Source organism: Phycomyces blakesleeanus (genome assembly GCF_001638985.1).
Source record: "Phycomyces blakesleeanus NRRL 1555(-) unplaced genomic scaffold PHYBLscaffold_19, whole genome shotgun sequence".
NCBI classification, from domain to species: Eukaryota; Fungi; Mucoromycota; class Mucoromycetes; order Mucorales; family Phycomycetaceae; genus Phycomyces; species Phycomyces blakesleeanus.
This window is the reverse complement of record NW_017265152.1, coordinates 452,670-476,649: the sequence shown is the minus strand read 5'-3', so window position 1 is coordinate 476,649 and position 23,980 is coordinate 452,670. Positions and strand designations below refer to the sequence as shown.

The window sequence follows — 23,980 nt, the reverse complement described above, 5'->3', positions numbered from 1 at the left end:
ATTTTTATAAAACGTTTACTTGTTTGAATTAGATGGTTTCTGTTTGTTGCTCAACCCATTGGAGTGTAGCAGAGTCCCCTTTCAATAAAGGTTCAAGGACATCTCTACATTCTTTGTGGTATTTATTAAACCATTCCCGATTTTCTCTAGTTAACAGTGTTTGATCCAACAGACGACGACCCATAGGCACAAAGGTCACATGCTCAAATCCATAAAAAGGGGTTTCTGAAGGGTAAGGTACAGCCTTTGGTTGGACTATCAAAACATTTTCGATTCGAATACCAAACTGTCCATCTTCATAGTATCCAGGCTCTACAGAAAATATGATTAAATGATATACATATATAAACATGTTTTTAAGAGTCTTACCATTGGTAACCACCATGCCTGGCTTAAGAGGCTTTGTTTTGTATATAGGACGACTACCAATACCATGAGGTCCTTCATGCACATTTAAATAAGCCCCTACTCCATGTCCCGTTCCATGTCTGTAATCTAGACCATCCTGCCACAATGGTTGACGTGCCCAAGAGTCAATTTGATAGCCTGTTATATGAGATGAGAATTATATTCAATGGCTTGTATTATTTGTGATCTTACCTGTGGTTTCCTTTGGAAAAACTGCCTGGTCAATCGATATATGAGCTTGAAGAACCCGAGTAAAGGCTCTTTTTTGAAAGTCTGTTGGCTGTCCATCAAACAAAAATGTGCGAGTGATGTCTGTTGTACCGTCAAGGTACTGTGCTCCAGAATCACACAAGTAAACCTGCTTTGGGTCGATAATTGCTGAATTGATAGTAGAGGGCTGATAGTGTATAATAGCACCATTAGGCCCAGTTCCTGAGATTGTATCAAACGCTAATCCAACATAGAAAGGATCTTGTTTACGCATCTCTTCAAGGTGAATGGCGGCTTCCGCTTCTCGGATAGTGGTTCCTTGAGTCAGGGTATTGGTCAACCAAGCAAAATGCCGGCACACAGCGGCAGCATCTCTTTTGTGTGCCTCACGAATACCCGCAAGCTCGGCTTCATTCTTAACTGCCTTTGCATCAGAAACCCACGAGCTGGCATCACACACACGGTCCTTTAACAAGGTCAGCGAATATGATTTTTAAAACAAAGCATAGTCAATTATAGATACTTACAGAGCCAAGGGCCTGCAGTATCGAATAACTGGTAGTGTTACTGTCAATCATAAATTGTCCTGTTGTTTCCTTTAAATCTTCAAAAACATCATCATAGTCGCACAATTGAACACCTGCTTTGTTGAGGTGCTCGACTACATTCTTCGATAAATTATCTCTGCCCTTGTTCATTATGTACAGCATAGTTTCTTGCTGGGTAACAATGCAATAAGCAAAGAACACCGGGCAACAGTGGATATCAGATCCACGAAGATTCAAAAGCCATGCAATTTCATCAAGGCTCGAGATCACTGTGCCTTGACACTTTCTCACATCCAAAGCTATTCTCAGTTGATTGATCTTGGATTGGTGATCCTGACCAGCATATTTTTCATGGTGGATCTTGACAGGATTTGAAGGTCTACTAGGCCGGTCATCGCGAACCATATCCACAAGGTTGGAAATAGACACCAGATGTGAACCACGAGTAGCCAGATTCTGTTTCAACTGTTTGGCATCCGCTATAGACAAAAAAAAAGTTTAATTCTCAATCCAACAAACAATGATAATGAAACTACAAAAGAAAATAACCAATATTAAATTTGATTTACCTGCTGTAATTAAAGATGGATCAATTCCAATGTTGGAGTTTGTAGGTAAACTTCCAAGGTACTCTTGCCATGTAGGTACATTTTGTATTCCTTGTTTCATTAATTTCCATTTAGGACCTAGTTCCTGAGAGGCCTGCAAGAAGTATCGCCCGTCTGTAAACAATGCGGCTTCTGAAGAAGTAATTACAGCACATCCTTTAAATAGAAAACGTGTATGTAAGTAAGAGCTACTTTATACATTGACACGTACCAGCCGAGCCTGTAAATCCAGATATCCATGATCTTCTATTATCACAGTCTGCAGTGTATTCGCTCTAATAAATAAATAAATAAATAAATAGATAAATAATTGGAAAACAAAGAGTTATTTATTATTTTTAGTACGCAACCTGATGAGCATCCTCGGACGGAACAACACTTAAATTAATCTTTAGTTGTTTAATTCTCTTTAATGCTTCCACTCACAAGGCATCAAGAGGCTTTGGTAGTTCGGTCATGACTTGTCTTAGTCGTGTCAATCGTTCGTCATGTTGAGTTGAGAAAAGTCGAGAAAATCTTTGGGAATTGAGCTGTGTGCGTCGAGTTAATGATGAAAACATTCTTTCGTAAGCCAATTGAGTTGGTTTGTAAAATATTTCGAATGAATCTAAGCAACATTTTGAGTTGAAAGTTTTCAAGGTATTTTACAATTGAATGCAAGGTCCTTCAAATTCCGATATTTGCTTCATAGCAACACTGTAGTTTGCTGTAGCACAATAGGACAAGCCTTGACAACCAGCTAAAAACTTATATAAAATGGGATATGGGGAATATCAAATAAATACATTAATACAAATTGTAGAATTAAAGTTCTACTGAAAGCGATGTGCGAGTAAATGAATTCTATACACATTAGATTCATATTTGATGATATTTCTTCTTCTTCAAATCCTATTACTTTCAAGTCACAGAGCTTCCAACTGTTAGATATTTTGTGAACAGGTATCTTGTATAGTAGACAAAAAGTTAAGCAAGATTTATATTAAGATTTCTTCTATTTATTTAATTCATTAAGTAATTAATTAATTTCAATGTATATATATATATAATTAAAGGATATAGACCTGGCTATTGCATTAGTATATGTAATGAAACTAGAATTAACCTGTAGTCAACTATTTAAGCATCGTTTTTTATTCTTTTTCCTTCTTTCCCTACTAACGAGCCAAATGTAGAAGAATTGACATTATAGTAAATTTTCAAATTTTCTAAATATATATATATATATATATATGGATATATTTGGGCGTATCGGGGAGGGCAAGGGAAGGGAAAGGTACCGTTGTGTACTAAATTTGATGCTGCAAATGTGGCCCGACAGGAATTTCTTGAAATCGAGTGTTTTTGTATTTCTAAGCAAGAAACCAGGGTTAATTTCGGCTTCCACTGTTACTTCCGAAAATATTCTGTCTTTGTATCCAGGGCTTAAACTTTTACATAACACATACACACACAAAACAACAACAAAAATAAACAAACAACATTCTGTACTTTCCAGACATGTCGTCAGAGATGTCACATTCACTATGTTCAGATTTGGCGTAATTAGAGTTGAACCCGGTTTCAATTTGAGGATGATTTTTTTTTGAATGAATATGGAAAATAGACTCTTTTCTTATGAGCGAAGAGGAGGAGGAGTTTGTAGGGATAATGTATGCATTTGTTTGTAAGATAAGTAATAATAAACACAAAAATAATAATAACTAGAGTTGAAGATCATCGACCAATGATATGTCTTCTAATGGATAGTTCTGCCAGAGGATATAAGCACGGCTGGTTGGACTGAATAGATGGAATGACTTACGATGGGAAGACTGGGATGCTGTTTTGAGTAGTCAAATGAGGCTACATCTGGATGTTCTTCGATTGAATGTGAGAGGCCTGAAGAGGCTGAAGAAGCAGATGAAATTGTAGAAGAAGAACAGGTTACTTTGGGTTCACATGATATTTCGGGACTTTCGACGTCTTCCTTGGCTGTTTGAGGTTTGTTGTTTTCAAACGTACGTTGCATGTTTCTTGTACACACAGCAACGATATCATTCTGTAACTGAGCCAAATCAAGGTCATTTGGCTTTATTTCCAATATTAGTAAAATATTGGACATTCAAATCAAGTCTGGATTCCGAATTTCTTACCGGAATGTTAATATCAAGAAAGGTAAGCGTGTCGTTCATTCGAATAGACACAGACAGGGCCAGGACACCAGCCATGGTTACCAAAGGATTCTTGGACAAATCTAGACGAGTGAGTTGTGAATTCTCTGGAAGAGCTTCCGCAAGAGCAATCGCAGCACTAGAGCCAAGTGTAGTATCAGCCAAGTTTAATTCTACTAGTCTAGGGTTACGAGCCAATGTGGTCTTTAGGGATTGGATCTATAAATCAAAAAATGAAAGCAAAAAATAAAATAAAATGTATATTAATATTTATCACCACCGACCACCAAACCACACATTACTACTGTCATCGTCATCTCTATCATGACTTACTCCGTCGTCAGATCCTTTTCCGAGAGGATTTCCACTCAAGTCCAAGGTTTGAAGGTATTGATTGGATAACTAACATTTTCACACCCCGTGGCATAATTAGAAAAAAAAGATTGGTGGGTAGACTGTTTCCTTACCAGAGCCTCAGCCAAAAGGCTACAGCCATCAGGTCCAATGTGACAGTCTTTGAGTGATAGGTGAATGAGTGATTGATTGTTGTAGAGTGCCTGAGCGACCGGTCCCAGACCATGCTGAAAGTTGTTGTTTGTAAGATCGAGGCGTTGGAGACCACGACGGGTATATTCCGCAGACTGCCAATAGATATCAATAGGCTCTTCGGTCAATAGCATGGCTGCAATCCAGACTGCACCCAAGTGAGTTATACGGTTGTTGCGAAGGGATAGAGAGGAAAGCGAGGTTGATTGTCTGACACCTTCAGACAGAACTTCCAAGAGCTGGGGTTTGAGACCACATTCATCCATATCTAAATGGCGAAGTGAAGGAGCAAGTTGAATTGCTTGTGAGAGGTGTTGAATCGAACTGCGGTCTGGAGTACATCGGGCGAGAGAAAGAGATTCGAGAGCTCTAGACTGTAGATAAGGTTAAACAAAGTTTGCTTGGCAAATTTGTAGTCTTACTTGACTGATAAATATTGAGATGTATTTAAAGCCCTTGGCTTTAAAGGGGTTGCTTGACAAATCTAACACAGGAAGAGTATCGCTGAGTAGAAGACTGTTAAGAAGTACTCGAATCGTCTGATGTTTTAGTTGGATGGATAAAGAAAGTAAGAGAAAAAACATACGGTAATAAGAATTTGTTTGTGTGCTGATGATATCAATAATTAGCAGTATTATTATTATTTACCTCGTCTTCAAGCGCACAGTTGGATAGGTTCAAATCTGTGAGACAATGCTGAAGCATCAATATATCGGCAATTGGTCCTGCCTGGTGGCGATCGATGACCTTGTTGGATAAATCTACGGCGGTTAATCGTGTAAAGCTTTGGTGGACCTTGACGTCACTTAGCAAGTATTCTTATGTGTATTTTGGGTAATGAAAATGGCTTCCTTTACTCACCAATTCAAGCGTAGAACATCTAGGAAACGGTCTAGTACGGGCTCTTCTCTCATACGACAGGCTTTTTCGTAGTACTTTGGAAGTTCCTGACTTGGGTCGAGTTTAATGTCCTCATCTGCAAGGGTAGCTTCCTTGAGATCTGTCTGAGTGGAATCTTCTTCGGGGACGTCGTCTCCAGAGTAAAAAATACGCTCTGAAGTGAGTTTGCTGACCGAAAAGGTGACCCTTTTTAGTTCTTGTCTCGGAAGGGTGATTGCGGCGTTAGGATCGTCGAGAGGAGTTGAGTATATCTTGGATTGAATGCGAGAGAGCCATGAAGATGACTGTAATCCAATTGGGTTTGAGGGGTTAAGTTGTTTGAGGATGCTCTTTGGTGAAGTCATTGCAACAGAGGTTGTATTGTTATTATTATTATTATTATTATTATTATTATTAATATTATTCTGCTTGGCTCAAGGGTTCAAGTATCCCAGCTTGGATAGAATAAAATAAAATAAAATAAAAAAAGATATATAAATATAAAGATACACACACACACAGGCACAGGCACAGACACAGACACAGGCACAGGCACACACAGAAAAGAGAAAATAAAATAAATAAAATAAAAACAAAGAGGGAAGCAAAGTACTGCACAGAGAATTAAGAAGCTAAAAAAGGCTGCTCACCCCGCCTTTTCATTCCTCACTCCCTATACAAACCTCTGCCATTATTTATTAACTTAATTATTTATTTAATTTTATTATAAATAATTAAATAATTAAATGCCTAAAGGAATACACACATAACAAATATATAATAACAAGAAAACATCCCATTAAGTGACCGCTTCACAAATACTCACACAATGTATTTTATAGATTCGCTTTACTTCACTTAAACTGGCCTCATATATACATCTTCTGTGGCGTGGGCTCAATGAAGACAAATAAACGTTGAGATTGTCCAAATATAATATAGATGTATATTTGTCTTGGTGCTTCCGACAACTGACCTCGTTGGATTTCTATAGGTTTCTTGTCCCGATTCTATTTCAGGCAAATAACAGCTGTCGAATGGGCTGATGCTACTGACAAAAACTAATTTTTTTTTATCTTTTATTATAAAGACAAAGAAATCGATGGACTATATTGTAGTCATTGTAATGGCCCCTATTGGTCAATTGGAATGCAAAAGAAAAAGACAGTAGGACAGAGTATTCTTCTATTGAAATCCAAGCCTTGTGCATCACTAACCCTTCAAAGGTGGTCAATGCTTATTGAGTATATTCTTCAGTTCTGATAAATCAATCTAGTTATCTAACCAGCAGCATTAACATGTAGGCTTAATGGAATGAAAAGATATTGGGTATCCAATATGGATATATATATATATATATATATATTAAAGATTTGTATATAATATAAATATACACAAATGCTTTTGTGTTTGTGTTTGTGTGTGTGTCGCACCTGTGCTCACTTTTTTCTTATATATATTTTTTTATAAACGATCTATGGACAATATATGTTTAGTGCTTGTGGAAGCAGTTGTTGCAATGTCCTCGCTTGAACAAGTTTGCACTAAAGTCAACACAGCCACACTCCTGACAACTTGGCTCTCCTGAGCCTACAGGATCTTGAGAAGGACGGCTCTGGGGTGGGGGTGGGGGTGCTCGGGTTGTAGGTTGTGTATTGGTATTGGTGGTATAGCTACGAGACATAACTGGAGAAGCTCGGGCAGCAGGTGGTGGAGGAGGGGCGCGCGATGCACCAGTAGGTTTAGTGGCTTGAGGAACAAAAGTTGTGCTTCTAGCAATCGGGGGTGGAGAAGGGTTGGTGTAGGTATTGCTGGAATAAGCGCGGACAGGTTGTGCAGGTCGAGTATATCCGTAGTTGGAAGCTGGTTTGTCATGGAAAGGAGAAGCTTCGTGCGGCACTTCTTGCTCATATTCATCTACTTCAATCTCTGCTTCAGGTATTTGAGGGCTAGGCGAAGAAACCAAAGGACGAGCAGGCATAGGAGGTGCTCCGGAAATCTCCTCTGTATAATTAACAGGGAAAATACCACGACGTTTGGGTCCTATATTCTCTACTTCACCCAGCCACCACCCTTCATCAACCTCCTCTACTACTGTAATCACATCTCCGGTACGGAATGAAAGCTCATCAACAGAATCTCCGTCAAAATCATAAATAGCCTTGCGTCTCTTCTTGTTAGATACCGTGCTTTGTGCTATTAAAAAAAGAGAGAGAGATATAGATGAATAAATGTGATTTATTTAGGTTGATATTATACCTACATTGACGACGTGGCATCTGTGGGGCAAGTCTACCGGGAGAGGATGTCATTGTAGTAACAGGGTCCTCTCCACCACGAAGTGAAGAATGGCTGGGAACACGGCGTGGAGTGATAGGATCCGCACTCAACTGGCGTGAGGTTGGCCCCCGAATACAAGGGCTCCCGTTGGGCGAGCGTGGAGTAAGACCCGTACGATCAGGGGGAGGTGTAAAATAGTCTCCCGGACCACCGTCCGGACTGCGAGTAAGCCCTGAACTGGAACTAGCTGTTCTGGTCATGGGAACACGCGGACCTTCGCGCGTGGATTGTGGCCAGTTTGATCGGACACTAGACAAACGGTCGATTGCATTGTTGAAGAACTCAATTTGAGCATCCAACAGCATACTCAAGGCTTCCGAATGCTCTTCCTATATAAATAAACTTAATAAATACATCTAATAAGCAGTATGCCTCGTACCTCAAACTCTTGGAGAGCAACCATCTTCTGAATGAGATCATATTCTGTCTCCTCATACTTCATTTTGGACGCCTGCATCTCCTGTTCCCATTCGGGCTTCTCCTTTTTTGACTTTTGAAGTCGGCCCAGCTTGGCATCATAATCCAACCGACGCGATTCAAGTTTCTTACGTAAAGCCGAGTACTCTTTATATTCTATCTGTCCACGCTGAAGAGTTGCAATGTACACTTCTTTCATTGATAAGGCAAACTCTTCTTGAAGATGTGCTACCAATGTTGTTGCCTGACCATAATTGACAAACGATGCACCTGATGTACATGCATATGTATATCTTTGTATCAGACACTTTCTCACACCCCTTTATTATATTTCTTATCCAATTGGCCCAAGAAGTTGCTTACCAGCAGAAGAGTCTGTATCAAATGAGTCGCCATAATGTGACCAACAAGCACCAAGAGATTCCATAGGTGAAATCTTGATTTTGGCATCTTCTGGCGATGGTTTCTTTTTACTCAACTGAGCATGGCTGACATCAATAGCTTCCACTACACGGTCAAATCCGGCTCTTCTTCTTTCTGTCTCTATTTCTAATCTTTGAAACTCTTCTGTTTGAAGTGTTGCCTTGGCAGCGCCCAAGCGTTCACCTGTCCACTATATATGTATATAAATAAACGTGATTTCTTTTTTTTAATTCCTTGCTTCCATAATCAGCAACCAATCAATAGAACTCCGAATAGGTCAAGACGACCAACAAGTACATAATCAAGCTTTGATGAATGGTATTTCAGGATGATGTATTCTTATCCATCCCGGTACAAATGACTGTCCTTAAATTCTACTTTGTACTTGAAGGTCGGCAAGAAGCGGGGTGTCTGTGTTCCCAAAGACTTTTAAAGCAAAAACCAAGCGTACCTGCTTAAACTTTCCAAGATTCTTGATCATGATGGCGTCAAAGGAGAGGAATGAATAACGAAGGAAAAGAGAAAATAAATATATATATATATATGTAAAATAAATAAAGTAAGAATATATATTAAAAGAAAAAAATGGGGGGTAGGAATAAGTAAACGCAGGAACAAGTCAGATCAGACTAACTCAACCAAAACTCAACCCAAGCTCACCTCTTCCAGGACGTCATTGGAGTCTCATCACGTGAGTAAATTCGGGCAAATACCCAGAACCCTTTCCCTTCACCCCCTTGTGTGTGTCGCCTTCTTCTCTTACCCATTTTAGGTTTCTCATTCAGCATGGCACCGACTACTCTCTTCCGCTCGGAAGAGATGTCACTAATTCAGCTGTACATTCCTACGGAAATCGTCCAACCCTGTGTCGCCGAACTTGGCGAACTTGGCATGGTCCAATTCCGAGACGTAAGTCAGAAACCCAGCCCAAAGTCAAGAGATTTCGACAACCCTACTCATCCTCAGTCAATATTTAGCTTAATCCCGATGTTAATGCCTTCCAACGTACTTATGTTTCCGAAATAAGAAGATTCGACGAAATGGAGCGCCAGTGCCGTAAGTAGACAGAGTCCCAGTCCACCATCTTTATTACTTGTCAACGCGAAGCCCGGCGATGAAACACATGAGACTCCTTGACAAAAAAAAAGAATCCTGCAAAAATTCATGAGGCATATCTTATTTAATAAAACAATTTCCCGTAGGTTTCTTCAAGTCTCAGGTCGACAAGGCAGGAATTCCCCTTCGCCATCTCGGCCTCGCCGGTCAGTTTTCTCGAGCACGGTCAACCCAGGAAATCGACGACCTTGAAGAGAAGCTTCGCGATCACGAAGGTCGTCTCTCTGAAATGAACAACTCTTATGAGGCCCTTCAGCGTCGTTATCTTCAACTCACCGAGCTCCGTCATGTTCTCCGTGAAACGGCTACATTCTTTGAACAAGTAAGAACCATAAATGATTGTGCAAAGTTTATGATATTTGGGAGTATACAAAATAAGTGACATATATAACTTATATCATATCTCTCTGTCTCTCTATCGACTTATCAAAGGCTGACCCAGGACAAGATCCCCGTGTGTCCCTTGATGAAACAGATGCTACCACACCTCTTCTTGAACACGATGTTGGCACTGGTAGTGAAGATCCCAGCCATGCCAACCTTGGCTATGTAACTGGTGTGATCTCCCGTCACCGCATGCAGACCTTTGAACGCGTGCTATGGCGCTCATTGCGTGGTAACTTGCTCGTCAAGTCTGCTGAAATTGATGAAATGATCGTGGATCCCGATTCAGATGAGACTCTTGAGAAGAATGTGTTTGCTATCTTTACCCATGGTAAAGAGATGATTAGCAAAGCAAGAAAGATTTCCGAGAGTTTGGGTGGTACTCTTTACACTGTTGATGAGTCCGCTGATAAGAGACGCGATACTCTGCTTAACATTACTTCGAGCATTGAGGATCTCAACAATGTAAGAGTGCTCAAGTATTATAGTGTGTGGTGATGTGAGAAGAAATATCGGCGAGCCGTAGACTCATTTCTGCTTGTACATTTGTAAAACTTTGAATCCATACAGGTCCTTTTCACCACCACCTCTGCCCGTACTTCAGAGCTTAGCAAAATCGCTGACAACTTGACAGCTTGGACAACCATTGTTCGTAAGGAAAAGGCTATTTATAACACCATGAATCGTTTCATCTATGATGGTGCTCGTAAGACCCTGATCGCAGAAGGATGGTGCCCCACTAACGACTTCGCCATTATCAAGCGCACACTCAAAGAAGCCAGCGTAAGTTTGTCTAAATCAACCCCATTTGCATTAATATTAATGTTTAATGTATTGATATTTCATACAGGAAGCTACGGGTACCAACCTTTCTTGTATCGTCCACAACCTGAATACCAAGAAGACACCCCCTACATACCACCGCACCAACAAATTTACCCAGGGATTCCAAGCAATCATCGATGCTTATGGTATCGCACGGTATCGTGAGGTCAACCCTGGCCTTTTCACCCTAGTTTCCTTCCCCTTTTTGTTTGCTGTCATGTTTGGTGATATTGGTCACGGCTTCCTTTTATTCCTATTCGCACTCTACCTTGTTCTCAACGAGAAGAAACTCGCACTTGATAATGGCGAGGTAAGTAATGGATTTTGGAGTTTCACATAAACAAGAAAAGTCGAATGGTTGAATGTAAACTTACTTTTTAACTGTTGATTTTTGCTCTTATTACTCTGATATAGATTTTTAAAATGTTCTTTGGTGGTCGTTACATGATGCTGATGATGGGTCTCTTCTCTATTTTCACTGGAATTATTTATAACGATGTATTTTCTCTGTCTCTCAACCTTGCCACTCCTGGTTTTGATTGGCCCCATCACAATGGTACTGGTCCCGTAGAGGCTGTTACCAACGGTCATGTCTATCCCTTTGGTTTTGACCCTGTAAGATACATTTATTTACTTTTAAACTTATATATTATATTACAATTTTTATATTCTGGTTTTCTAATTTTTTTTTAAATATTCAAGTCATGGCACGGATCCGAGAACTTCTTGTTGTTTTCAAACTCTTACAAAATGAAACAGGCCATTATTTTGGGTGTCCTTCACGTATGTTGTAAAGACGATTATTATACGTAACACGCTCCTTATATTTTATATTATAGATGTCTTTCGCTATCTGTTTGAACGTATTCAATCACGTCTACTATGGCAAGAAAATGTTTGTCTGGCTCGAATTCTTGCCCCAGATTCTTTTCATGGAGTCTATCTTTGGTTATCTTATCTTCTGTATCATGTACAAATGGAGTGTTAACTGGTGGGAACTTGACTCCGAGGGTCATCATATTCGAAATGCTCCTCCAAACTTGTTGAACATGTTGATCTATATGTTCTTGAGTCCTGGTACTGTTGACCCCAAAGAGCAGCTTTTTGCTGGACAAGTATGTTTTACTATTAATAGTACCTTGTACGAAATTAAACTGAAAGTCTAATCCTGCATATTTATATTTATAGGGCCCAATTCAAGGAGCTTTGATTGCAATTGCTCTCATTTGTGTACCATGGATGTGGTTCGCAAAGCCTTATTATCTTAAGGTTCAAAATTCCAAGCATCAGTATGAGACCGTTGCTCACGAAGATACTGAAGCACTTGTTGAAGAAGAGGAAGAAGTAGAAGAGGTATATTATTTCGTTTTTGGTAAATCTCAAACGAATCTTACTAATATTTATTTTATAGTTTGAATTCAGTGAAGTTATGATCCATCAGACAATTCATACCATTGAGTTCTGTCTCAACTGTATCTCTAACACTGCCTCATACCTTCGTCTTTGGGCTCTTTCCCTTGCTCACGCTCGTACGTATATAACATTTTATTTTGATAGTACTCCATCTAAACTATTGTTCTTTTAAATATATAATATAATATACAGAGTTATCCAGTGTATTGTGGGATATGACCCTTAAGATTTGGTTCAACTTCACCGGAACTCTTGCCGTTGTTGGTCTTGTTATCGGTTTCTCTATGTGGTTTGTATTAACTGTCGGTATCTTGCTGGGCATGGAAGGTTTATCTGCTTTCTTGCACGCTCTCCGTCTTCACTGGTATGTTTTTCTTTCCTTTTCTTTATTTTCTGTAATTCTAATAATCGAGAAACCTACTGAACTAAATATAAATATTAGGGTTGAGTTTGACGGAAAGTTCTACATGGGTGATGGTGTTCAATTTGAGCCTTTTGCTTTTAGTGATATTATTGAAGACAACCAAGAGTAAATTATGCGCCCTATTTGTTTATATTCCAATAAAGAGGATTCAATGCGTCAATAAAGTCTTTCTTATATCCTTGTACTCATAAAAAATATACACATTAATGCAAACTATGACTACAAATTTGACAATTTTAGAAATTCTAGAGCTGGTGTTTGTTTAAGGTAGACAGCTCTTTCAATGAGTTGGTTCCATTCATTCATATGCGTTCTTTATACTGTACACAAGGTAGTGTGTCTTCTTCGTTTATACAAACAATGGAGATTTGCTAAATAATTATAATGAAAATAAGGATACGTAATCGACACAAGATCCCTCTCTTTCTCTTTTACGACAAATTTTGATATAAAAGAAGAAAGATCGAGAAAGAAAGCGACTTGAACAAGAGCTGAACCACAAAATGGATCGACAAGAATACTTCATAGATTGTGAGCCCAGCGAGCATAAAGAGGACTTTATGTCGAACCCTTCTCAAAGCAATGAGCAAGACTCTAGACGAGGTTATACAAGCAAGTCACCAAGAATAAAGCAATATCACGCAGAAGAGCAGATGGTATTTCGTGAAGGACAAAGGCTGTCTCGAGAAGAGCAAGAGAGAGCATACTATAGAGAACTGCACCAACAGCGCTATCAAGATATGCATCAACAACGCTGTAATATGCAAGGTCATGAAGATGACTGTCGCCCTGTAAAGTTCTCAGATATACAAAAAATCCACCAAGAACTTATGCAAATTACAAACACATTGAACAATTTTGCGCACAGATCTACCAGCTCTAATTTTTATAATCATAATAATCATAATAAAACATCCTCATTACGAAGTCAGTACTATGAAGAAGAACAGGCTACATTCGATTACCACAACGGAGAGCGCTATTCTGGCAACTCAAATAGTTTTCGAGCAGAATTATATTCACCATCCTATCATCGCTCGCAGAATTATTCTTACCAGCCAAATTATGTTGCGCCAGATTGTCCAGCTGCTGCAGAACAATATTTGCCCTGGGCAGGTGCACGGAATATTGACCTCTTCACAGGCCTCGAACATAACCACCCGTTCGTAACTTTACCTTATAGAGGATATCCTGAAGATGAGCGAGTGGCATTCTGTAATCAAAGACAACGAATTCCAGTAACTGATTGTAAAATATCATACGTGGATAGATGGCAGCCTTCAAAGATTAGAGACTGATTTAGATAACAATTATAGATAGAGTATATCTCGGACATAATAAATATTAATAAATGGAAGGTTTATCCAACTTATAAAGAAGACCATAAGAAATATGTAATTTTTTTTTTAAAAAAATTAAAGTTTCTCAAATAAAAACACAAAACTAAGGCTAACTAAAGCATTTGTGTGCATATATGCCATACGAAAAGATTTGATGGATGATTTTGAATCTATACTACTTGCTCTCCTTGATTTCCACTTGTCTCGGTGGGTTCTTTTTCGTTTACATTTGTCTCTTTAAAATCTTGGCTTGAATCTGTTTCTTTGGATTCTTCTCCTTGGTCTCTCTTTATGCCAATCTGTGCAACATTATTTGACACTTCTTCAGGAGTCACAACTGGATTGACAGGTTCAAGGATCCCTAAGTCTCTCAATACACGATCAACTCTCTCTTGGGAACAAACGGTAGCGGGACTTGGACTTAAATAAATAAGGCGCTGAAATCCTTCGGGTGATGCACTGGTTGGAGGTTGATAGTTCTTCATAAAACGGCGAAGAATTGCTATACCGTTCTTGCCTTCTACACCAGTTGGATGGTTCACACGATAGGAAATTCGGTTACTGCATTCCTTTATATATTATTTAATAAACATTTCTATTATGTAATTATTTAAGGACTTAGATATATATAAGGTAAAGACTCACATCTGAAGAGGCAGTAAGGACAACACAGTAAACTGAAGCATCGTACTGTTTTGCGATTTTCAACCAAGTCTCTCTTTGACTAACATCAAAATTACATCGATCAACAATTACATTGTAATTAGATTTAAGACAAGTTCGCATAGAATTTTCACAGGCTTTTCGCGATCCCATGTCATCCTGATTGACCCTACACCAGTCCTTTATTATTATTATTTTGAAAGAAAAAATAACAAGTCAATTAACATTAACTAGATAATAAAAGGCGATTTCTCATGATGCTAAATTTATACATACTGATCGCTGATTGATCAATGCTTGCGAGAATGTTGATTTTCCGGAACCAGGAAGACCAACCAAAATTATGACATTAAGAGGCATACTGTTTTAATGAATATAAATAAAAAGTGTGCGTATCTGAAAGTTAAAATGGTCGTAGTTAAACTAAATTTTGATTCAAAAAGGGTTTTGCTAGTTTTCAATGCTTAAATTTTGATATAAAGGCGGTTTAATAATTGTACCAACAATAGTCATTATATAAAAAAAACTGATAAAGTGCTTTTATTGAAACTATGCCTAAAAAATATATATCTAGGGCAAATTAAATTATCACTACAGGGGAGAAAATGTGCGTTTAAGGTATATTCTTCTAAATGTACTCTGGGGTGTGCTTAAAGATGTATTTTCATGGACGCAGAAGTTTCGTACATTGATAAAACACTTTTCGTCCAATAATACTTTATTTATTTTCTTCAAAATTTAAAATTATATGTAAAATCCTGTTGAGTACCCCTTGATAATGAATCGTGGTGTGAACCAAGTTCAACAAAGAATTGAACCCCAATTTATTTGACCGTTATAACATGGTTTATTAATTCGTACCGTTAACCTGTACAGTCAACCTGTCTCTAACCCGGTTCGTTAGCCCGATGTATTACAACCAACGTTCGATATAGTAGAGATTCTACATTTTTCTTTCTTTCAGGCATCCCATCTCATAGGCTTTTGCTATCTGAGACGAAATTTTATTAAATGTCCCAAAAAAAAACAGCTCTTACTTCCTATAAAATAGAGATAGAGGCCTGGGAAGATATTAATAAACACACATAAGTGTGGGAACATGTATTAAGCTAACAAATAAAAAGAGAGTAAGAAACATAAAAAAAATTACAGGAAAAAGTAGTATGAGGGTAAGAGGGAAAGAATAGCTTGTTACTTCAAAATGCTATTGAGTTATTCGGGATTGATTTTAGGGTCAGTATCACAATAATGGAAAAAGTGGAAACTGAAGGACAATATTTGATAACATGAGAAATGTATCAATGTTTTTAATCGTTAAACATCGGCTAAACTGCCTATCATATCCTGTAATGTTGTGACTAGAGTGCCTTCTCTTTCATGGAATATATCAAACTTTATTAACATAAGAATATTTGCTTGTCTTTTATTAGCTTTTCAATGCAAAATATAATAGATTAACCCCAGACTCTAGTCCTCTTCGTCAGAGTCTGGACCAGCCAAATCAATCTCTGGTATTTCCATCATGTCATCATCATCCATATCCTCTGTTCCATAAGAGATGTTTTGCGGAACAGGAGTGGGAGCTATACTCTGTGAAGTTTCTTGCTCTGAAGTAATCGATGCAATCATACTGGATACGTGGGTCGTCTCTGTAGGTTTAGTAATTGGGCTTTTCGGCGCATCATCAACAGATTTTACTGGCACCAGTGTAGTTGTAGTAGTAGCAATAAACGTCTCGGTTTCATCTTTCTGAATGTTCAGCGAAGGTGAGGTATGTGTAGGTGTGTATTGAGTAGAAGATGTTTGTTTAGGTTGGCCAAATGTAGGCACAATTGACGAAACACTATGCTGATAAATTTCACTAGATTCTGTGGTTGTAATCTTTTGCTTTTTTGTGTCATGTTCTGTTAAATTGTCTGCTACACTATGCGAACCGAATGCATCGCTGTCTTGAGTGGTAGGCTGCTGAGTGGTAGGTGTCTGATTTTCTACCGAAGATTTGAAGGCTTCTGTATCGGGAAGATGTACAGACGAAGGTTCGATTGCAGCACGTTGAATAGGTGGGAGACGAGGGTGGATAATAAGATCACACACAGCCAAGCCATGAAGACAAGTAAGTCGGAGCTATATATATATATATATATACGAAGCGTAATTAGAAGCTAGAAATAATCACCTACATACATAAGATTTGCTATTAATCCCTACCTGTTGAGTTTGATCATTTACACCAGCAGAAAAAATGCGCATAGCATGAGGAAGGATGCTAGCTTGTGTTTCAATGGGGTGCATAACCGATGTTAATAGACATTGGTAAAGCTTCTGTTTGGCAAGAACAAATGATTCACGAGGAGTCTCTGTCATCTGAGTTCCTTGGAGGATGGTTGAAAGAAGAGTACTGTCAATAGAGGTGCGCATAATGTTTTCCATCGAAGAGCCGTAGCAAGTCATGAGTGATTCAAGGACAGAAAGAGCAGCGAGCTGAACTTCGGTATCTGCTGCTGAAACAGTTTCGGTGGTTGCCAAAGCATCTGAATTGGTAACTTCATGGCGTCTCTTCTTGCCTGATTTCTTGTGAATATTAATAGTGTTAGTTTAAACAGTTGGTTTAAATATATTATAGCCTACCTTTCCACCATGGGATGGGTTCATGACACTAATTTTCTGCTCTTCCACAAGTTTGATATCCTCTAACAAGATAGGACATAATGGCTTCGCAACAGCATTGGCAAATGCATATCCACATTTTTGGAAACATAAAGACATCAGGGTATATACAGAAATCTTCAATACTCTACATTTTTTTTTAAGTTTTTAAGTTTTTTAGGTATTTACATATTTCACATTTTATATTCACCTTCTGCCCTTGTGTTCGGTCAAAAGACGGAGTAGGATCCGTGAGAACAATTTACTATATCGTGACATCTCTTGTCCTGAGCTGTACTTTATAAATTAGACAAAAATCTACAGATACGATTATAGGTTTATATATATTACCAGTAAATAAGGCTTGCAAGTAGTTTGTTTGCACCCAAATGTAAAGATGGCAAGAAAGACATAAGAGAGTTGAACTCTGCCTTTTCCTTATATTCACGCATCTAGTTGACAGTAAGACAGCACACATCAATAAAAAAAATCTTATACACTAAATACACGGATTTTTTTTTTACCAACGATCCTTCATAGACATTATAAATTCTACAGACAAGATCCAAAATATGGGAAACTGGCATTGGAACAGCCACACTTGTTTGCGTGCTACAAAAAATGCAACACAATAAAGTTAATATTTTAGTTAGATCATATAAATCTAACTCACCTCGTAAACTCTATAATGCACTCTTCGAGAATATGGATTCTTCTTGCAAGTACTGGGAAGGCTTCTCTAAAGTCAATTGAAAGAGGGGGATATGGAAAGCTCTCCAATGCATCGTTGACATCGTACTCTACATTGTGATTGATGTCATTTGTATATTTAGCACAAGAGTATATATTTTAATCTTCGGTTTACCTTCATCTACAGTATCGAATAAACGGTCAAGCGAGACGTGGACTGATCCAATAAGTCGCAGAAGAGTTTGTTTCCACTGGTCCACTACAGCCACCTTTACGCCAGTCTGATACAATGTTGCCATACAACGTGCAACAGCTGTAGTGGTCTCTGTGTCGAGATAATAAGAACCATCCATGTGTGACAAGCAAAGTTTTTGACAATGATCAGCAACGTGGCGAGATGCTGAAGGGAATAGTTTTGCATTGATTGTCAAGGCTGCAAGTGTGGTAGGCTATTAATGTGTACGTGTTAATCAATAATCATGCATTAAACCACTCAACTAACCAAAAATTCACGGTTATGGCTCAATGTCAAGAGAGCCTGGTTAAATCTGCTCATATTGGGTGATGTGATTTCACGCTGAAGTTCGGGCTTGTTTACAGTATATTGATATATATAGGAAAGCGCATTGATAGCCTCTTTATGAACAACCTCAGGTTCAGGTTTCTATAAGACATATTTTATTATTTCTACAATCAATTTTGTGGATAATATATATCATTCGAATTACCAGAACAAGATTAAGAAGTTGCATAGACCATGTCTGGATATTTGTGACAAGCATAGTAGAAGATTGTTCACAAGTAATTTTGATGAGTGCAATGGCGGCACAGCGTACTGATGCATGTTTTGAGTTCAGTAATGCGTTGAGTCTAACTGTCCATTTTCTGAAAACAGCGCTTTCGTCCACATTGTCTTCCGCTGGTGAAAAAGCAAGCAATTGGTGGTTGATTATGATCTCTAAAACAAAGGGTAGATTACGATCGACAGACAATTCTTCTGAGAGAAAGGCTGTCAGCACATGGTTCAACAATTGTGCTGAATGTGCGGTTGATGCGATCGACATTGTATTTGAGGTGTTGTAAGCTGTCAACTAACGCTGAACAAAAAAAACCAAAAAAAAAAAAAAAGTATTTGAACTCAAAATTCCGGCAAGCCCTCAAACTTTTCTATAATTCAACCCTTTTCATTCGCCCACTGTGACGTTTAGTTTTTATTTGCTTAATTTACCGGTCCTTGCCATTCAAATTTGTCGTTCATGGATTTATATATATATATATAATATAAATATGATGTATTGAATAAATATTGCCCTTCTAGAATACTTTATTAATGAGAGCTAAAAGTAAAAATAAAGGAAATAGTATACACAAGACAGAATCTTTTTGTATATACCTGCATGTCCTAAGAGCTTTGTCTTGTACACAGTAAAGAATATAATACTTTTTTTTAAAATGGTAAATCGGACAAAAATATTCTAATTTTTGAAATTTAGGATACTACAAAAGAAAGTTTGAGGTCTTATCACCTTTTGGTTGGCAGAAATAAAATAAAAATATATAAACATCAAAATCCAAGAAACTTTGAGCTTTTGAAACATTCTTTTGACATTACTAATGTATGTATATAATGTATTTCTGTAATATCGAACCCGGGTAGGCACCCAACAATGTACCTGTAAAAAGCGTGAGGGCTATATTAATTGACTTGAAAACGGCTAGCACATTAGATATATGTTTAGTCTTTTTTAGTTAATTAGAGACTTGTATGTTTATCACAGGTCTTATAACTGTATTGACTTTTAAAGGTCGAGAGAAAAAGAGAGATAAATATGTTAAGCCGATCTTAAATAATATAATGTAGTCCTTACTTAAAACTCACATGGAAAACATCATAATTGTTCTCAATACCAAATACTAAATATTAATTAAGTATAAATATGCGACAATGTATACACTAAAAGTGAGAAACATTCATTTCGCTTTTGTTTTGCTTTGTAAAATAGTGTAAACAACAGTTGAAAAATCAGAGCTTTGTATTTCATTAGATAAATCAGTCAAGTGCCAAAGTATCTGTTATAATTTATGGCACAAAATTTAAAAGAAAAGAAAAACTTATATAATATACATTAAAACAAAAGAGAGTGAAATAAAGAACAAGACTATTTATTACTGAAAAAAGACTAATTAAATAAATATGTCTATGGCAAAGGCATCATTTTCTCATCAGATCTACTTAACATGTTAGTCTTAATATCCATAAACAATGCGTCGTAACTTACGGTGTGATCATACGATCAGGGATAATAGGTGGGACTAATGTGGTAGGTTGCAACGCCTCATCTTTTGTGGCTGTTATATTTGCAGCGGGTCCAGATGAGGTGGATGGTTTGTTACGTTTGTCAAACTCAGAACGCAGGAAATCGCGGACACGCTTTCCGGATCGCATACGAAGAATACGAAGTACTGTCTCACTGCTAGGCATATCAATAGATGCAGCCTTCTTATCAGCCTTTTGCTGCTTAGCAGTGTGACGAGAATGATACACAGACTTGCTACGATCAGCTTTTGCTCCACCCTGTAACTTGAGTTCCATTTGATTGTTAAGGGCAGTGTTGTAAATTCCGATAAGCTCTTCGGTTTCCAGGTTGTATGCCACATTAATTGCTAAGAGAGAGTAGTACTGTGCGTTTTCTAAGGTCTCTAATTGTACACCATCTTCATCTTCACCACCGTTAAAGAGAACCTTCAAAAGCTACAAATTACATTTGAGTAAGAGGTTCGGATTGCAATGTCACCCTTTTAAATCAAACTTACCTCAAGCCATTTATAAACACAATGAAATTCATAGTCATCTAGAGGCTTCATTTCCGAAGGATGTTCAGAAAGGGGAGGTAATAATACACCTTCTAATGATAAAAGAATCTCCTTCCAGATCTTCAGTATGACATGACGCATGTTTCCTTCCGATAGGTTATCGTTAAGAATTTTGAGGTTTCTTTCCAGATAGTCAAGCAAAGGTGCAATGGCATCCTCACAATCCTGAAGAGTGGGATCAATAGATTTGACTGAGCGACTGAATCTAAAGAAGCTTCTGTCGCGTTGGAGCAGTTTGTCGAGAGTTTTTCGTGAAAGGCACGCACGCATAAAGCGACTCATCTAATTTAGCCGTTAGTGCTAAGATACAAATACACGCATATATAAATACATTACCCTATCTACAATAAGAGAAGCAGAGTCGTTCTCGACGCGTCTCAGGGTACGGAACGCCTTACTAAACCAGAATTGAATATCGTTCTTTTCACCTTCCATACTAACACGCAACACAAGTCTTCCCTGGGGAAGTAGATTCAAAACTATATCATGTTGCTGATAATCATCGTAATATTCTGGTGACAGCTTAAACCAAACACCACCACATTCTTCATCGGCACCAATCATATCTTCATCGTAAACAATGGCTACTACATCTACTGTCTTTTCATTAAGCCATATGTCAAACACTTGGTCCCAACGAGGGTTGAGGGTCTCATAGACTGTACGAGTGCGAGCAATCTGTTTTCCATTGATCTCCATAATAGCATAGGGATCACTTAGGCCATTGTTATCCAAAGGCTGTAAGTTCTCAGCGCGGACAATCTTGATAGAATACATAAAGCCTGTCTGTTCTGGTATATCAGCTGCAGGAATATCATTCTCGCGCATATAGTACGATATATCGTCAACATCTATAATTTGATACAGTTTATCGAGTTTTGATCTCGCAGCCTCGATATCGTTGATCTTTACGCAAAGCTGTGTTGGATCATGATTGATTAGAAGTTGGATTTAAAAATTTAAATTATGGATGATGCATTTTACCTGAGGGGTAAAATCTGGAGGAACGCCATCATTTTTGCGGGAATGATGGTTACCAGTAAGCTGGAGACGTGCTTTGCTAAAGAAAGCCACTGTGGCCGAAGAATTTTCTTCATGACCCAATGTAGGGTATATATCTTCTATAATCATTTCTTCTAGAATGGCGGTGTATTTGTCGAGTGCGTGTCCAATGACCTGCTCTTTGTATTCAGCACACTATCCAGCCAGTATTTTATTTTTACCTTTGAAAGGGCGGTTAAGAAACGACAACGTTGAAGTTCATTAGGCCATTGAAGCTTTTGCACAAAGTCTACGGCCTCATGGAACATGGTAAAAAGATCAACCACAGAGGAGGAGTGAGGTACTGTTTCATTAACTGTTGTAAACTGCAAAACATTTTATTCAATATATTTGTAGATATGCGGCTCAAGACAATCACTTCTCTTACTTTATCATGTTTAACAGCAGATTCAACCCATCCTGGTGTAGACTCATTAGTGGTCTCTAACCATCTTTTGACGTGTTGCAAGAACCAGGATTCGACCTTGAATAAAGACTTCTTTTGTCTATTTCCAAAATAGTTACCCCAAAAAAGTAAGATTTTATTTAATGGTGAACCATCAATAAACTTACTGTGGGCCATATTGATCGTAGAGTCTCTTCAAACCCAAGACTTTGTGGTAGAGCTTAAAGATCACCTCGATAGGGGCATTTTTGGCCTCTGGAAGATATGCCCAGTTTTCCATCTGAAGTGCAAAAAATGGCATCTGTCTTCCCATTACAACGCTAGGAACAGAAAGAACACTGTGGATAGAAATATGGGTGAGTGTTGAATAAACAAACCGACTTTAGACTTTACCCGCTAATAGGTGTCTTGAATCGGCGTTTGGTGAGAGAGACAAATTCCTTAATAAGCATCTCAGCCAAACCGATCAATCCGGTGATTCCTCCATCTTCATAATTGTCATCTTCGATCTTGCCAATTGATCTCCATCGAACAACGGCTGCTCCCTAATAGTTGGATTGGATTGGATCAACAATCTTGATCTTTGGTGAGGAGCAAGAGTACTTGCCTCAACAACTTCGGTGAGCGTATCAAGAGCCAACAGTGGTCCTCGATGGCCCTGAATATAAGCAGGGTTGTCATATATGCGGTCTAAGCTTGATACTAGATCGCCTACCCATTCTGGACTAAAGAAACTCCCGTAAGCTTTCTCCAAAAAAAAAGTGTTATTAATTTTTGGGTTATTTACCTGATCTGCCAATATTCGGACAACGCTTCTGTCAGTTTATGCAAAAGAGTTTGGTTAAGCTCGTCAAAGGCTCGGATCAAGTTTTCACGCTAAAGAAATTAAAGTGTACAAAATTGCATTATTATTTGGTTTGTGTGCTGGCTGTTTATTTACATCTTTGTTCGCCCAATTATTAATTCCGCTTTCTTTAATGACTTTGTCAAGAGATCTAGCTGCATCTTTAACATCTTCGAATTCAACTTCATTGTGGACATAACGTGTATTAATAGCCTCCAAGTAAAGTACGGCTCTAAAGGCCTCAGACAGGCGCCACGTCTTCCAACATTCACGTAACAATTCATCTTCTTGGTGGGAAAGAACACTGGTTTTGGCTTTTTCCTTATCTGGGGTTACATTTATGTTGTAGTCAATAGCCATATTCATCAGTAAGCGGAAATAAGCTCGGGGATCAGATGGAATATAGGTATAAGCTCCCTGAGACATTTCGTTCTTCTGTGGCTGAGAAGTTAGTGGGCTGATGCATAGAAAATTTATGTTCGCAAAAGAAAAACGGGCTTACCATTAAACTAACTTCAGAGCCACTGTAGATGTTGTTGCGGAAAGATGATAAGAGATTCGAACTTCCAACGTCTGTTTCACTATTGGCACTGATAGCCAAGGTGGGGTTAAGTAACATCATAGACTTCATCATCTCGGTGAGCTGCTTGACTTCACGCATCTGCCAGTTGTCAAACACTTGCTTGTCGGGAAAATCATCCCGCTTTCCGGGGAAAGACTGTCCAGTGTGTACGTTGGTTATATATTTTTTCATATCTATTAATAGGGCCTGGGTAAAATAA

The 23,980-nt window shown here is 38.3% G+C and overlaps 9 protein-coding genes across 9 annotated transcripts; 2 read left to right on the top strand and 7 right to left on the bottom strand.

The window, feature by feature from the left end:
- Positions 1-28: 28 nt before the first annotated feature.
- PHYBLDRAFT_155987 (hypothetical protein) lies at positions 29-2,334 on the bottom strand (the record flags this gene model as incomplete). Its single annotated transcript, XM_018433454.1, has 8 exons — positions 29-312; positions 370-546; positions 601-1,042; positions 1,146-1,645; positions 1,736-1,930; positions 1,986-2,049; positions 2,125-2,181; positions 2,236-2,334. 8 exons carry the CDS (start codon positions 2,332-2,334, stop codon positions 29-31), a joined length of 1,818 nt encoding a protein of 605 aa, XP_018288248.1.
- Positions 2,335-3,327: 993 nt separating this feature from the next.
- On the bottom strand, positions 3,328-4,040 carry PHYBLDRAFT_159615 (hypothetical protein). Its single transcript, XM_018434018.1, has 3 exons — positions 3,910-4,040; positions 3,579-3,845; positions 3,328-3,525 (listed from the first exon to the last, which is right to left on the bottom strand). Exons 1-3 carry the CDS (start codon positions 3,982-3,984, stop codon positions 3,478-3,480), a joined length of 390 nt encoding a protein of 129 aa, XP_018288247.1. The 5' UTR covers positions 3,985-4,040; the 3' UTR covers positions 3,328-3,477.
- A 1,160-nt stretch (positions 4,041-5,200) lies between these two features.
- Positions 5,201-5,940, bottom strand: PHYBLDRAFT_76196 (hypothetical protein; the record flags this gene model as incomplete). Its single annotated transcript, XM_018443131.1, has 2 exons — positions 5,335-5,940; positions 5,201-5,257 (listed from the first exon to the last, which is right to left on the bottom strand). Coding segments are annotated over exons 1-2 (438 nt in total), but the record flags the coding sequence as incomplete, so codon positions are not given.
- Positions 5,941-6,679: 739 nt separating this feature from the next.
- PHYBLDRAFT_188040 (hypothetical protein) lies at positions 6,680-9,115 on the bottom strand. The gene is made up of 5 exons (XM_018439446.1): positions 8,984-9,115; positions 8,473-8,722; positions 8,072-8,379; positions 7,616-8,021; positions 6,680-7,548 (listed from the first exon to the last, which is right to left on the bottom strand). Exons 1-5 carry the CDS (start codon positions 9,011-9,013, stop codon positions 6,845-6,847), a joined length of 1,698 nt encoding a protein of 565 aa, XP_018288245.1. The 5' UTR covers positions 9,014-9,115; the 3' UTR covers positions 6,680-6,844.
- A 164-nt stretch (positions 9,116-9,279) lies between these two features.
- Positions 9,280-12,917, top strand: PHYBLDRAFT_126567 (hypothetical protein). Its single transcript, XM_018429113.1, has 13 exons — positions 9,280-9,441; positions 9,510-9,588; positions 9,735-9,970; positions 10,081-10,497; positions 10,603-10,815; positions 10,883-11,167; positions 11,272-11,472; positions 11,560-11,640; positions 11,697-11,972; positions 12,046-12,210; positions 12,269-12,386; positions 12,463-12,634; positions 12,713-12,917. The coding sequence occupies exons 1-13, from the start codon at positions 9,319-9,321 to the stop codon at positions 12,801-12,803; spliced, it is 2,457 nt and encodes an 818-aa protein (XP_018288244.1). The 5' UTR covers positions 9,280-9,318; the 3' UTR covers positions 12,804-12,917.
- A 280-nt stretch (positions 12,918-13,197) lies between these two features.
- On the top strand, positions 13,198-13,992 carry PHYBLDRAFT_60106 (hypothetical protein; the record flags this gene model as incomplete). Its single annotated transcript, XM_018440599.1, has 1 exon — positions 13,198-13,992. One exon carries the CDS (start codon positions 13,198-13,200, stop codon positions 13,990-13,992), a length of 795 nt encoding a protein of 264 aa, XP_018288243.1.
- A 212-nt stretch (positions 13,993-14,204) lies between these two features.
- Positions 14,205-15,057, bottom strand: PHYBLDRAFT_148753 (hypothetical protein; the record flags this gene model as incomplete). The annotated part of the gene is made up of 3 exons (XM_018432150.1): positions 14,205-14,603; positions 14,680-14,856; positions 14,974-15,057. 3 exons carry the CDS (start codon positions 15,055-15,057, stop codon positions 14,205-14,207), a joined length of 660 nt encoding a protein of 219 aa, XP_018288242.1.
- A 1,107-nt stretch (positions 15,058-16,164) lies between these two features.
- On the bottom strand, positions 16,165-19,097 carry PHYBLDRAFT_171586 (hypothetical protein; the record flags this gene model as incomplete). Its single annotated transcript, XM_018436631.1, has 10 exons — positions 16,165-16,821; positions 16,906-17,268; positions 17,326-17,491; positions 17,555-17,635; positions 17,695-17,795; positions 17,868-17,955; positions 18,017-18,143; positions 18,209-18,482; positions 18,536-18,697; positions 18,762-19,097. The coding sequence occupies 10 exons, from the start codon at positions 19,095-19,097 to the stop codon at positions 16,165-16,167; spliced, it is 2,355 nt and encodes a 784-aa protein (XP_018288241.1).
- Positions 19,098-20,050: 953 nt separating this feature from the next.
- PHYBLDRAFT_159612 (hypothetical protein) lies at positions 20,051-23,346 on the bottom strand. The gene is made up of 11 exons (XM_018434017.1): positions 23,295-23,346; positions 23,142-23,230; positions 22,748-23,079; positions 22,522-22,692; positions 22,337-22,454; positions 22,131-22,274; positions 21,892-22,083; positions 21,244-21,825; positions 20,848-21,189; positions 20,313-20,785; positions 20,051-20,262 (listed from the first exon to the last, which is right to left on the bottom strand). Exons 3-11 carry the CDS (start codon positions 22,804-22,806, stop codon positions 20,232-20,234), a joined length of 2,112 nt encoding a protein of 703 aa, XP_018288240.1. The 5' UTR covers positions 22,807-23,079; positions 23,142-23,230; positions 23,295-23,346; the 3' UTR covers positions 20,051-20,231.
- Between the last annotated feature and the right edge of the window lie 634 nt (positions 23,347-23,980).